The sequence below is a fragment of the Plectropomus leopardus genome, chromosome 6 (assembly GCF_008729295.1).
Source record: "Plectropomus leopardus isolate mb chromosome 6, YSFRI_Pleo_2.0, whole genome shotgun sequence".
NCBI lineage: Eukaryota > Metazoa > Chordata > Actinopteri > Perciformes > Serranidae > Plectropomus > Plectropomus leopardus.
The window spans coordinates 783718-799042 of NC_056468.1; the positions used below are offsets into that span (position 1 = coordinate 783718).

General features: G+C 40.4%; 1 protein-coding gene across 1 annotated transcript in view; it reads right to left on the minus strand.

The window, feature by feature from the left end:
• Positions 1-13938, minus strand: part of LOC121945029 (VIP36-like protein) — a 32205-nt gene extending 18267 nt beyond the window's left edge. The window contains exons 1-2 of the mRNA XM_042489028.1: positions 13723-13938; positions 12066-12184 (exon numbers count right to left, since the gene is read on the minus strand). Coding sequence (XP_042344962.1) covers positions 12066-12184; positions 13723-13927 — 324 coding nt within the window. The 5' untranslated portion in view covers positions 13928-13938. The remainder of the gene's footprint in view (positions 1-12065; positions 12185-13722) is intronic.
• Between the last annotated feature and the right edge of the window lie 1387 nt (positions 13939-15325).

The following is a 15325-nucleotide window of genomic DNA, read 5'->3' on the forward strand; positions in this document are numbered from 1 at the left end:
CTGGTTTATGGCAGAACATACAAATTAGAAGCCTCATACAGATCACACGGTATGATGAAAACTCATGATTTGAATAACTTTTGCTGTCAAAGGTCTTATGAAGGTGGCCATAACATTTGGAGTCAATCTGATGAAAGCTCTAGGACAAGTCCTCAAAATTACAACCCCTGAAAATGGCCAAAAATACACCAAAATTACAACTTCAAATCAAAATGGCTGACTTCCTGTTGGTTTTTCTGGTATGGCCCTAAGACACTTTTTTGTAGGTACTGGGCTGTTGCACAGGCCTCCAAAGTTTCACAGCTCTAGGTAAAACGTGCTGCGGGGGCTGCTTCATTGAAAATCAGGGGGCGCAACTGATACATTTCCTCCCACCCACGCACGAGACCATTAAAATATCAAATTTTTCACCAGACCTGATAAGTCTGCAAAGTTTCATGACTTTTTGAATATGTTAAAGCCCTCAAAAAGGCAATTAATTGGGGAGAAAATAAAATAATAATAACAATAATAATAATAATAATAATAACAATAATAATAATAATAATGATAATAATAATAACAATAATAATAATAATAATTCCTTCCGTTTCAAGAGGGTCCTTGCACCGTTTGGTGCTCGGGCCCTAATAATAATAATAATTCCTGCAGTTTGAAGAGTGTCCTCACACCGTTCGGTGCTTGGGCCCTAATAATAATAACATTCCTTAATTGTGTAGGCCAAGTTCATAAAAGAATAAACAATTGATATTTGGGTCAATGACATGACGTGCATATTTTTGTGTCTGAGTCCATTATTTTTGAAAAACATAATTTAATCTAATCATCTATCACTTTATTCTATAAAACCTATTTATTTTCAAACATTTTTCAGTAAATTCAAATAATTATATGCTTTTATGTTTTGGCTTCTCAAACCCCTAAGATGTCAGGTGGTGCAACTGTCCGAGCAAGTGAGCAGACTAAGAAAACTATTAGAAATGTTATTTTAATAATGATAAATTCAAAATAAAATACTCTGGCATTATTTTATGTGAAGTCTTTTGGATATTTTTTTTCTAATATCAATAGTTTTAAAGCTGTCAAAATAACTGCAAAACTTTTGTCCAGCAATTTACATTTCCTAAATATCAGGGTGGTGCAACCATAAACATTGGACTTTTATTTTGAAGTGAAGAGACAATAGCTGTAAACAGGATGTTGCATCAGCCAGAGGACCCCAAGTGACCCTTGGGACTAAGCTAAAAGGTTGCAGATCTCTGTCAAATACTGATAAAAATAACTACTTTCAACTCATATGTAGGCAGGTACACTTTCCATGTCAGGTGGTACAACCAATGTAAAACTAGAAAAATGTTATTTTATCATTTAACTCTTTATTTTTTTAAAAAAGTGGTCTGTTTGAACTTTATGACAAGGGTAGAAGCTAATGCTAGCATCTAAACAGAAACCTGTTTAATTTGAGATTAGTTGCAATAGTCAGGTGGTGCAACCAGTTAGTCAGGTGGCACAACTGCAAGGAATGTCACTATATAATGCTATTCAAAGCTCTAAGATTATCCATGATACTTCTAAAATGTTAACTAGTTTTAAATTTAAAGATATTACACACTTTAAAACATTTTACATGATAATTTGTACATTTTAGATGCCACTATCAACTAAAGAAAAATCAGCATGACACAGGGCGTGCATTAACAATGATCCAGCTGCAGGGAAGCATATCTTGCAAAAAGAAAAGAGAGGTAATACATCTAGACACAACACAACAGTTCATTTTACAGTTATTATTATTATTATTATTATTATTATTATTATATTAGAACTTTCAGATTAAATGGGACTTTGTCAATTTATTAGTTCTTGTGTTTTATAGTTATCAGAGGAGGAAGAGAGAGGGAAAAATTGTGAAACCCCTCATCAGCCAACTGTCTAAGCAAGAAAAGGGAAAAAATGAAGCAACAGTGGAGGCAAGATCAGAAAGCATAGGGACAGGAAAAGGGCCATGGAGGAAATCTTGAATTTCACACCAGAGTCAATAGAACCCCCAGCAGAGCTTGAACCAAACCCACCCAACAAGGATGATATTGTCAGTGTAGATACACCTAAGGCATCTTCAACACCACAAAGAAAAGCATGCAGTAGATGGAAAAGAGAGAAAGCAAAGCTGTGCAGGAATAGGCAAAAAATGAAATGAGAAGTGGAAGCTGCCAAAAGATAGTCTGAAAGGTTAAGAAAACGAATAGAAAGATTAAAGAAAATGAAGCCTGAAAAGCAAAAGACTAAATCTACTGAAGGAGACAGATCAAGTCCAGTGGCCATTCAGAGAAAAGAAAGAGTTGTAGACTTCCTCTGTCGAGATGAGAACAGTCGCTTACTGCTAGGGAGAAAGGACACAGTCACAAAAAACAAAAACAAACAACATAGGCGTGTATTAGTTAAACCCTTCACTGAACTCCACCTGCAGTATCATTCTGAAGTGCAAAAAGTCTCACAGGCTATCTTACAGACAGTTTGTTCAATATTGTCCATTTTTTGTAACTCAGCCAAAATCATCAGACAGGAGTACATGTGCATGCTTAGACCACGAGAATGTCAAACTTTTGACCGAAAAACTGCACCAGAGCGGTCTCCTGAAAACTACCAGCATGTCTCAGCTGTTGTCTTCTATTGTATGCAGTCCAGACAAAGACATGCATGTATCGAGTCTGCCCCAAATGCTGTTATAATGAGGTTGAAATTCCAATACCACAGGCAGAAGGGTTCGACTTACTGCCGGCAATGCGGACCAAGCTCTGGCACCGGTCATACAGGGAACGGACAGCCCGTATCAGGGAGTCGAAACCCCATATTCCCGGAGAACCCCCCACAGGACTCCCCGAGGGACACGGTCAAATGCCTTCTCCAAGTCCACAAAGCACATGTGGACTGGTTGGGCAAACTCCCATGCACCCTCAAGGACCCTGCCAAGGGTCCAGAGCTGGTCTGGGCTTCCCTGCTTAGGCTGCTGCCCCCGCGACCCGACCCCAGATAAGCGGAAGAAAATAGATAGATGGATGGACAGGCAGAAGGGACCATGACATGGCATCAGTGGATCAGAAAATCTGTGTCAGACAGGCCAAAAACATACATGAATTTTGTAAAAGAAACACAAACTGGAACATGTGCTGAACTGTTGAACATTTTCAAACAGAAGCTCGACAGCCTAGCCAAACACCACTACTGGTTGCACCAAACCAAAGAGTGCAGGGCTTTACAAGAAAGCCTAAGAGAAGATGAAATTGTCCTCCATGTGGACTTTTCAGAGAATTTCTCCTGCAAACTTCATAGTGAGGTGCAGGCTTTTCAGTTTGGAGGGAGTCGGAAGCAGGCCACAGTCCACACGTGTGTGGCTTATACAGCAGCAGGCTCACAGTCATATGCAACCATCTCTGCAACCCTTCGGCATGATGAGAGAGCTGTGTGGGCCCACTTGGAGCCAGTGCTGAGGGATGTGATGAAGAATTGCAGTCCATCTCCTGCAATTCTACATGTGATGAGTGATGGTCCAGTCACCCAATACCGCAATAAAAAGAATTTTTATTTGCTCAGCACTATTCCCTTCCTCTCAGGCTTCCGGCAGGTGACTTGGAACTTCTCAGAGAAGTCCAATCGAAAAGGCGCCCCGATGGAGTTGGCGGTGCAGTGAAGCGCACTGCTGACTCTGCTGTCCAAAGGGGTGAAGATGTCCAGACTACAGAAGATTTTTACAACCTCCTAACAGAGAGGAAATCTGATGTCAAGTTCTTTGGGTGACGGGTGAGGACATCAGAAGATTTGATAAAGCGGTCCCTGAGGTTGTGCCTCCTGTAAAGGGAACTTTGGCAATGCACCAAGTAATCTCCACTGAACCAGGGAAAGTCATGCACAGAGAGATCTCCTGCTTCTGTAGCAGACCAAATATCTGCCAATGCCACAATCCCATAATGGTCAACCTCCAAACAGCCAGTGCTCAGGCCAGTGCCCATGAGAGTGCCCATGAGAGCAGTGATCTAAATGGAAAGTTTATCATGGTGAATTACGAAGGTCAGCCATTTGTGGGGCAGGTCCTTCAAGTAGTTGGAGAAGAGATTGAGGTGAGCTGCATGCTGCAACTGGGAGGAAAAAATGCATTCACTTGGCCCCATCGTGCTCACATCATTTTTTTCTACGCAGCTGAAGTGCTCAAAGTGATTGTAGAGCCAGAGCCTCTCAATTCACAGCACACACGGCTAATGCATTCAGACTGGGAATACTTAAACAAAACTGAGATGAGATATTGTCTACCAATGTTGACCCAACATTTGAAAATGTTCCGATTTTGTTGAAAGATACTTCATTGTTGCCATTTAGAATAGTGTTATAGTGTTGTATCGAATGTAATTACACTTCGCATCATGTATGTGAAGTGTTTTTGGTGGGTTAGGGTTAGGGCTAGGTTTAAGTCTCTATTTAAGAAAACTTAAATAGAGACGGATGACTAAAACACGTTACTATTTTAATGAAAATGCATTTTTTTCAGCATATTTCATGTCATAACTAATGTTGTCAGGTGGTACAACCAATATTCGTCAGTGGTGCAACCAATTTAAACCAATAAATGATAGGTTAAAGTGACCGGCATGCCTCAGACGTGCTGACGTACTGCGGGTAAGCGTGTTACATCACTTCCGGTGTATCTTGTCTGTGTCTCTGGTAGCGTCTCTGAGCTGCTCCTACGAGCGATCCTCAGCTAATCTTCTAACTTGTTCCTTACTTCGGCTGCTCTTATCTATCTGTGACTGAAAACTCACATAAGTTTTACTTAATCACTCACAGCTGTCTCCTCCTCTCAGCGGTTTTTTCTGTGTATTCACAGCCGCTCTCTCACTGTTAGCCGGTTAGCTTCGTTAGCATTAGCTCTGGTTAGCGATGGCTTTCTCTCTGCTCCTCTCCCTCTTCTGCTCTCTCCTGCTCAGTGTGTCAGATGTTTAGTTACTCCTCTGCCTCCTTCAGTGATAGTGGTACCTGTAACAAGTGTAGTTTATTTGCTGCGCTGGAGGCGAGGCTTAGCGATCTGGAAGCGCGGCTCCGCACCGTGGATAATCCCTCTGTAGCTGCGATAGCTAGCGAGCCCCCTGTAGCCGGTGCGGACCGACATAGCGTAGCCTCTGCTAGCCGTCCCCCGGCAGCCCCCGTGCAGCCGGGAGGCTGGGTGACTGTCCGAGCGAAGCATAGTAAGTCGAAGCCCGCGGCACACCACCCACCCCACCTTCACGTTTCAAATAAGTATGCCCCTCTCAGCCACACACCGACCGAGGACACAACCCTGGTCATTGGTAGCTCTATTATGCGAAACGTGAAGTTAGTGACACCAGCGGCCATAGTCAAATGTATCCCTGGGGCCAGAGCGGGCGACGTCGAGTCAAATTTGAAGCTGCTGGCTAAGGCTAAACGTAAATACAGTAAGATTGTTATTCACGTTGGCGGCAATGACACCCGGTTACGTCAATCGGAGGTCACTAAAATTAACATAGAGTCGGTGTGTGAGTACGCCAAGACGATGTCGGACACCGTAATCTTCTCTGGACCCCTCCCCAATGTGACCAGTGATGACATGTTTAGCCGCATGTCAGCACTCAACCGCTGGTTGTCGCGGTGGTGTCCAGCAAATGATGTGGGCTTCGTTAATAATTGGTGCTCCTTTTGGGGTAAACCTGGTCTTATCCGAAGGGACGGCATCCATCCCACTTTGGATGGAGCCGCTCTCCTCTCTAAGAATCTGGCCGATTTTATTAGAGGCCCAAAGCCATGACAAACCAGAGTTGGGACCAGGTTTCGGAGTCGCAATCTTACACGCTTCTCTGAGCTTCTTCTAGCACAGTCACACACCCATAATGTAATGTTTATAAAAACAGTGTCTGTCCCCTGACCACTTCATTTGTTTAATACTAAAATAAACAAAAGGGGAGTTGTACATGAAAATCTCATAAAAATAACTCATCTCCTGTCATACAGCATCATAACAGGAGAATTAAATGCGGACTCTTGAACGTTAGATCCTTACCAACCAAGGCTCATTTAGTCACTGATTTAATATCGGATAACCATATTGATTTATTATGCCTCACTGAGACCTGGCTTTGTCCTGAAGAGTACGTTAGCCTGAATGAATCCACTCCTCCTGGTCATATAAATAGTCACGTTGCGCGGGACACTGGCCGAGGAGGGGGAGTCGCTGCTATTTTTGATTCAAGTTTAGCAAGTCACACTAAGGCCAAGTTAAACTATAATTCATTTGAAAGCCTTTTTCTTTACTTTACAGCAAACTTTACAGCCAATTCTATTTGTCATAGTGTACCGCGCCCCCGGCCCATACTCTGAATTTCTATCTGAGTTCTCTGAGCTTATATCAAGTTTAGTGCTCAAATCAGACAAAATTATTATCGTAGGGGATTTTAACATTCACATGGATGTTAATAGTGACAGCCTTAGTTCTGCTTCTCCACACTTTTGGATTCAATAGGCTTCAGTCAGTGTGTACATAAACCCACCCACCGCTACAATCACACCCTCGATTTAGTCCTTGCATACGGCATTGATATTGCAGATTTATCAGTCTTTCCTGAGATTCCTGCTCTGTCTGACCATTATTTGATAACTTTTAATTTTTTATTACTTGACTACAAGCCTCTCAGTAAGAGCTACTCTTCTAGATGTCTATCTGATTCAGCAGTGGCTAAATTTAAGAAACTAATTCCCTCTGCTTTGACATCATTACCATGTCTTACAACTCCTGAGCACACTACTACTAACTTAAGTCATTCCCAAATTGACTGTCTCATCGATAATGCTACTGGCTCACTGCGATCAGCTCTCGACACTGTTGCACCCTTCAAGAAGAAAATAATGAAACAAAAAAAATTAGCCCCATGGTTTAACCTCCAGATTCGCAAATTGAAACAAACATCGCGAAAATTTGAAAGACATTGGCGTTCGACCAAACTGGAAGAATCCCGTTTAGTCTGGCTGGACAGTCTTAAAGTCTATAAGAAGGCCCTCCGCCATGCCAGGGCAAACTATTATTCATCACTAATTGAGGAAAACAAAAACAATCCCAGGTTTCTTTTCAACACTGTAGCCAGGTTGACTCAGAGTCACAGCTCTATAGAGCCCTGTATTCCTTCGGCCCTAAGCAGTGACGACTTTATGAATTTCTTTAATAATAAAATCATAACTATTCGAGATAAAATCCATCACCTCTTACCCTCAACTGACCTGACCCGGACTCAGATAGCCTGATTATGGCAGCAAGGCCCGAAATTTATCTAGACCATTTCTCCCCCATTGACCTTCATCAACTCTATACTTTGGTTTCTGCATCTAAGCCATCAACATGCCTGCTAGACCCCATCCCAACTAAGCTCCTTAAGGAAGTTTTACCTTTATTAGACAACTTTTTATTAGATATAATCAACGCGTCTTTATGGACAGGTTATGTACCCCAGTCTTTTAAAGTAGCTGTCATTAAACCTCTTCTAAAGAAGCCCACTCTCGATCCTGAAATTTTAGCTAACTATAGACCGATATCTAATCTCCCTTTATTTCTAAAATCCTTGAGAGAGTGGTTGCTCATCAGCTCTGTGACTTTCTCCGAGACAACAGTTTATCCGAGGACTTTCAGTCAGGCTTTAGAGTTCATCATAGCACGGAGACGGCACTAGTAAAAATTAATAACGACTTATTTATCGCTTCTGACACAGGTCTGGTCTCTGTTTTAATCCTATTAGATCTCAGTGCTGCATTTGACACCATTGACCATCAAATCTTACTGCACAGACTTGAATCCTCAATTGGCCTTAAAGGAACGTCACTAGCCTGGTTTAAGTCATACTTATCAGATCGTTCCCAATTTGTTCACATCAATGATCAACCCTCCGCACATACAAAGGTCTGCTTTGGAGTGCCACAAGGTTCGGTGCTTGGACCAATCCTTTTCACTTTATATATGCTTCCTCTAGGCAACATAATTAGAAAACATTCCTTAAATTTCCATTGTTATGCTGATGATACGCAATTATATCTATCTATGAAACCAGATGAAACTGATCAGCTATCTAGACTTCAAACATGTCTTAAGGATGTAAAAGCCTGGATGAGCCGTAATTTCCTGATGTTGAATTCAGACAAAACTGAAGTTATTGTTCTTGGCCCAAAACACCTCAGAAGCTCCTTTTCCAACAATTTAATTTCTCTAGACGGCATTACCTTGGCCTCTAGCACAACTGTAAGGAACCTCGGAGTTTTATTTGACCAGGATTTATCCTTTGCCTCCCATATAAAACAAACTTCAAGGACGGCTTTCTTTCACTTGCGTAACATCGCAAAAATTAGACATATCCTATCCCAAACAGATGCTGAAAAATTAGTACATGCATTTGTCACCTCTAGGCTGGATTTACTGTAATTCCCTATTATTTGGTTGCCCAAACAAATCTCTTAGGTCTCTCCAACTGGTGCAGAACGCTGCTGCTCGTGTTTTAACGGGAAGCAAGAAAAGGGATCATATTTCTCCTGTTTTAGCTTCTCTGCACTGGCTCCCTGTGAAATCCAGGATTGAATTTAAAATCCTCCTCCTTACTTACAAAGCTCTAAATGGTCAGGCTCCATCCTATCTGTCAAAGCTTATAGTTCCTTACCAACCCTCAAGATCACTGCGCTCTGAAAACGCAGGGTTACTTGTGGTTCCCAAAATTTCCAAAAGTAGGTTAGGAACCAGAGCCTTCAGCTACCACGCTCCTCTCCTATGGAACCATCTTCCATTTTCGGTCAGGGAGGCAGACACCGTTTCAACTTTTAAGGGTAGACTTAAGACCTTCCTCTTTGATAAAGCTTATAATTAGGGCTGGCTCAGGTTGCCTGGACCAGCCCATAGTTAGGCTGACATAGGTTTAACCTGCCGGGGGACTTCCTCTGATATGCTGAGCTCCTTTCCTTCTCTCAATGCTGCCATCAGAAATCATGCATGTCTGTTTACTGCATTGCCATGTGCAAGCTTAGCTTAGCTCTGTGATAGCCATGTGGTACTCTCACTACCTGGGGCTCGCGATTACAGAGCCTGGGTCTGTTGAAATGCACTACGCTAATCCTGTTGCCTCTCGGGAGCGTTCCTGCTCCCTTGTTTCCTAGTTTCCCTGCATCCTGGCCGTAACCATGACTGTGCCTGACCGTGGTGATAGCTGTGCTGATGCTGCGACCCTGCCTTTGGTTGTGCTCGTGCTGTGGCTGTACTGATTCTGTGCCCCCCGCTCGCCCTGATCGTGGTCTGGTCCTGGTTGCGCCGATGCTGTGATCTTGCCTTTGGACAACTCCCTTTCACATATGCATGAGACTGTTATCATCTCTATCAACATCATCATAGAGAGCAATTACTAATTTCACACCTACCATTATTGTAATATGACATGCATCTGTTTCTATTGTTCTGTGCCCCCCCCCCCCTCTTTCTCTTTCCTTTTTTGCCATGATTGTATTTCACTTGCTATTTACGACATCTATTGCTCGTCTGTCCGTCCTGGAAGAGGGATCCCTCACTATCCTCTACCGCTCTTCCTGAGGTTTCTTCCTCTTTTTTTTCCCCGTTAAAGGGGTTCTTTTTGGGGAGTTTTTCCTTGGGTGATGTGAGGGTCTAAGGGCAGAGGGATGTCGTACACTGTAAAGCCCTCTGAGGCAAACCATGTTTTGTGATAATGGGCTATATAAATAAAATTGACTTGACTTGACTTGACCAAATGGCTTCTAAATGTAATGTGTGTAGTCATTATACTGAATATATGAATTTGTGTATTTGTGTAATTATTTTCCTGTCTTTAAATGTAAAATTGGATGTTAACGGTACTTAAAACCTGACCTACAGAATGCAAAAATCTTAAATTATTGTAAAAAAAAAAAACCCACAATGATAAAATAGTAATGTGTTACCTAAGGGATAGTTGCCAAAGAATTCATCTTAAAATAAATATTAGGAATGTATCTATTTTTTAGAAATATTTGGTTGCACCACCTGACATTTTTTTTGTCGTGAAGTTAAAAATACTGTTGAATGAGTTAAAACAGTTAGAAAAGTTATTCAATAAATGTGACTTGTTCAAACACATTGTTGTGGATTAAAAAATATGCAATAAATCTATACTGAAAATACTTTTTAAAAATACCTTTTTAGAAGCTTTATTTGTCATTGACTCATTTCCTGTAGCCACTAGGTGGCGCTATCACGGCTAATGAATATTGTCACACAGATGCGTTCAGGGCCGGACCCCATCAAACCTATGAAGTTTCAGGCAGATCAGACAATCTACACCAAAGTTACAACAATTTCCTGTTGTATGGCGAGTCATCAAAATAGTATGCCATGTCATGGAAAAACCATAAAAGTTTTGTGCGGACCCGTGATAACCCCAATGCGTTGAACACACCACATTTGAAGTCGATCAGATTAATTCTGTAGGACAAGATGGCGAAAGCACGAGGCCTGAAATTGCCAAAAATGAGCACAAAATTCAAAATGGCCAACTTCCTGTTGGGTTTGCCTCCAAGAGGCTTTTTTGTGCGTCAGGGCATGATACATTAGTGTACCGAATTTCGTAATTGGAGGTGAAACCAGCCACTGGGGCTACACCTGAGGGGGTGTTGTGGAGCCATTTTGCCACGCCTGTTTCCAAAACCACCAAAATACGAAATTTTTTGCTAGGCTGAACGTGTGTACCAAGATTAATGAGTTTTTGAGCATGTTTAGACCTCCAAAAATGCAATTCATTTGGCGGAAAAATAATAATTCCTGGCATTCCAAGAGGGTCATTGCACCGCTGGGTGCTCAGGCCCTAATAATGTTTAAGCGCAGCTTGGGAGGAGATGGGCTGTAAGTTGTGACAGCGTGTCATTGCATCTTGCCAGTTAAGGAGCTGAAATTACCCTGTTCACCTGCATGTTGTGTTCTCATCAATGCCGATCAGAGAAGGAGGCGATAAAAGCCCATGTCTACTGCACCCATGTCCGCTGCACTGTCATTTGACCAGGGTGTGAATGTTGATAGTGTGCATTCTCATTGCATTAAAAAGCCAGATGTGCAGATGTGCCAGATGCAGAGGGAATAAGGCAAGGTGTGTAGAGTCTAAAGCCAGGGCTTTCCGCCCTTCAAAGGCAGCACTCTCTTAACCTGGCTGGATCACCATGGTAACTTATACAGCAAAGTTAACCTGGTCTGGAGCCGGTTAAATTAAAGTTTTGGCCTGAAGTTAGCTGAGAAGCTCCTTTCCAAGCTCTATCAGTGTCAGTATGAGAAGCATATAGATCCTAAGCTGAGAGAAAACATTATCAACTCAACATGTTAAAACATAACTTCACAGAAATTCCACCAAAACTAAAGCCATTTAGACATCTCCTTCATTACAGGAAAGAGTCAGACCTAAATATGGTTCTTAATTATAATGTTTAAATCGGCTGCATCAAGTTTAAAGTTTATATATATATATATATATATATATATATTATATATATATATATATATATATATATTTTATAATAAGCCTGTGCATTCACACAATTAGTCATTTTCTGCTAGCACTCCTCTCCCTCCTTAATTTAAGCAACAGTGTAGCTTTCTACGGCAATACTTTTTAGTATTCTTCAAAGGTGGAAGTAAGTGGAATGCGATCTCTGGATATGTCATGTGAATTCATTTATGTGAACATGCACAGTCTGAAGAACAGAGAGTTAGCAGACAGGCAATAACCACCTTAGGTACTTGTTTATCTCTGAGTGAGGATGCAGGGTTTGTTGAGCAGCTCAGTCAAAGAGAGCCTGGCTCTGTTGAACTGCCTTCGTGGTACAGCCACCAGATTCACTTCCACTCGCTATACTATTTGCATTTTTTTCTTGCTGTGTCTGATTTTTGTAGCTTCCTCCTGGATGCCAGCTAAATATAACCCCACACACTTCTAGTGGGTCAAAAGTGATTATTAAGAATGATTACTTTTGTTGGGTTTTAAAGTTCATTGCAGCAGACTTACAATTCGACTCCACACAGCTCCCTGTCTGCTCTGCAGGTCTGGGGTCAGCCTCACATAGTCAGGTGTAACCATGGCAGTACCCATCAAATCCCACTGTGAAGAACTAGAGAAACCCAACCCTGCAAAACAGATTATTATAAAATATATTAGCCTATGTTACTAGAAAGAAAAAATGTTCATAACAAAATAAATGCTGAAAACTGAATGAAAAGAGTATAAATTCAAACGTGTCACCAGGGATAATGGATGACATTATGGGGTAACAGAAAATAACTTATAAATCAACATATTTGTTTTTAGTGGGTTTTTTTCAATGACACAATATTTTACTCTATAGTGCACCCCTGAGCTTAAAGGGTTTGTTAAACATGTTTTAGTTATATAGAGATTTTTTTAACCTTTCACCACTGTTATGGGGTCTTTCAAGGACTTCCTGATTGTGTAACATTCTGTCTGATAACATGTCAAAATAAAATGAAAAATAAAATACAAAAAACTGCTGTTCAAAGAAAAGACTGACAGTGTGTAAAAGTGTGCCTTTAGATAGTCATAAATAAGAAAACTCAGATCTCATCAGGATTTTAATTTTGGGGTACTGTACTGTACTTTACTTGCGTTTTTATATTTCTCTTAACTTTCCCTTTTACTCCACTACTTTTCCTAAAAAATATAATTATACTCCACTACATTTCCCAAAAAAAGTATATTTTTATTCCACTACATTTCACCTAAGCACTTTAGCTACTGATGACAAAATAGTGAAGCAATTAGAAAGGGAGGAAGGAGGAAGGAAAGGGCAAATGGACAATTGAAGGAATGGGAGGGAGAGCAAAACTGTATTTAGTTCTTTCAATCCTTTAACTTGTGAAAAAAGGCCTGTTTTTTTCTTCAAGTTTATGTACACTGCATTTATTAAGTGGTGTATGTTATGGAGAAATAAACTGAATAAACCTCAGAATTCTGACTTTTTGTATTTTCTTGTATGTATACTTTCAATGCTTAAGTATATATAGTACAAAAATTACATTGGATACTTGAGTACGGTAAATATCAGATGCTTAAATACTTTTACTCAATCAATATTGTAATGGGTGACTTTAACTTGTACTTAATTCATTTCTGGTGAAATATCTGTACTTTAACTAAAGCATTAGTTTCAGGTAGTTTTCAGTGACCACCCAGTGAACCGGGCCCGGGCCTCTGCTGCACAGGGCACCATGGTTGGCGGTTGGAGCTGCCTGTTTTTGTCGGCTCGGTTCCTCCTGTATTCTTGTTTAGCGGAATAAAGTTTGAACTAGACTTTATCAACATAAACTGTTACAAATTACAGACGTAAATATAGTGCTCTGTGGGCTAATAGTATCGTTAGCTCTCATTTCCTGTATTGTGACACTGGCTGAGATTTGGAACAACAGGCTGCGGAGGAGAAACAGTTAATGTTGATGTTACTTAAATATGATACTCAGGTGCTAACACAGCATTAGCTGTCAAACAACGACACTCAACTGTGCGAATATTCATGTACCAGAGGAGGAACTTTTGTTGTCGGTTAGTTAATATTGCCTTAGCTCAATTACGCACTTGTTAGCTAACGTTTGCGTAAATGTAACGCTAAACTGACCTAACCTGACCTAACGTCACTTGACAGTTAACTCACCTCGGTAAGGCTTTGCCAAAGAATATTCCCGCTTCAGAAACTCCTCCATAAAGTCCCGGTCGTCTGCCAACGACTGGCTCATCAACACATACATGGTAACAAACACACATGTTAATTCACGGAGGTTTTTCAAATGAAACATTGGACATAAAAAACAGAACCTTCTCAATCGGTCCAGATTTAGTTTGGTTACACTGGCTACCATCTTTACGCTTAAACAAGTCACGTGGTTTGAAAAAAGTGTACTTCCGGTTATTACTTTCCAGATTAAAAGCTCACCGACAGACGACTAAATGAGTTTAATAGAAACTGCGTGTTCAGAAATAACTTTTTTTATTTTATTTTTTATTTCACTCATATAATAATTCATTGAAGTAAATATGACAACGCGATACGTTCTACGTAGTAATTTGGGATATTAGCCGAAGAATCAATGCAAACGCTTACTGACTTTAAAATATTATATTGGTTTATATCTGATTCCCAAACATAACATCATATATGATATGTTGATGGCGGAGCAGGTTTTAATCACGTGTACTGTAATGTATTTTTCGAAAATGTAATCTAATGGAGTTCATCATGTTTTATAGGCATATAATATAAAACTATACCTGGCAAATAAATGCAGTGGAGTAAAAAGTCGATGATTTGTTTCACAGATATGGTGGGGTGGAAATGATCTTTATATATATTAGCTGTTTTTGCAATCCTTTCCTTAAATATTTTCATAACTATCCAGGTCAACCTTGCAGATGGTGTAGATCCACAATGGGAAAAAAGTCCTGGTGACATTCCTGTTTGAAGTATCTCTGACTTGTGATGTGAATGCCATAAAGAATCAAAATAGCCCAGCTCTTAATGAATTATATAAACCTTTTTTATTATCACTAGCCTACACAACATTTCCAGGATCTGGTATAGTGATGACCCATATCTTATGGCATGTAGTCTATGAGCTGGTGGTTTTCTTTGAACTCTGTCAGGGGCACAGGTATAATGTGATGAAATAATAATACTTTGTCACAGTACTGCAGTATTTTTGGAAGTATGTGTAGTTTACTTGAGTTTTTATATTTCTGTAAACTTTTACTTTTCATCCACTACATTTCTTGAATAAAATGTGTACATTTACTCCACTACATTTCACTTGAGCATCTTAGGTACTTACTGTAAGATAAGGAGGGAATGCAGGAAGGAGGGAGGAATGAAGGGATAGAGGGGAAGGAAAAAACTGGGCTTTGTTCTTTAATTCCTCTAAGTTGAAAAAAAGAAAAAAGCCTCAATTTTATTCAAGAGTATTGAAGGCTCAATTTTTAGGTGGTGTATGTTACAAACAAAACAACTTCATTACTCTCAAAAACAAAGGCACCAAACCCGCAACTGCTCAGGGTGCCTGTCCATGGGCAGCCCCCTCACTCTGACATCTCTCCACTTAGTGCATGCAGAGCTCCCGTTTGTGGTTGTGGGTGTATTTTGAGTGAAAAATTGAATTTGTCCACAGGGATTAATGAAGTATGTAAAATAAATAAAATAAAAAATTAACAGTATTTCTTACTCTCAACACTTAGTAGGCTACATTTAATGTAATACAATTACTTTT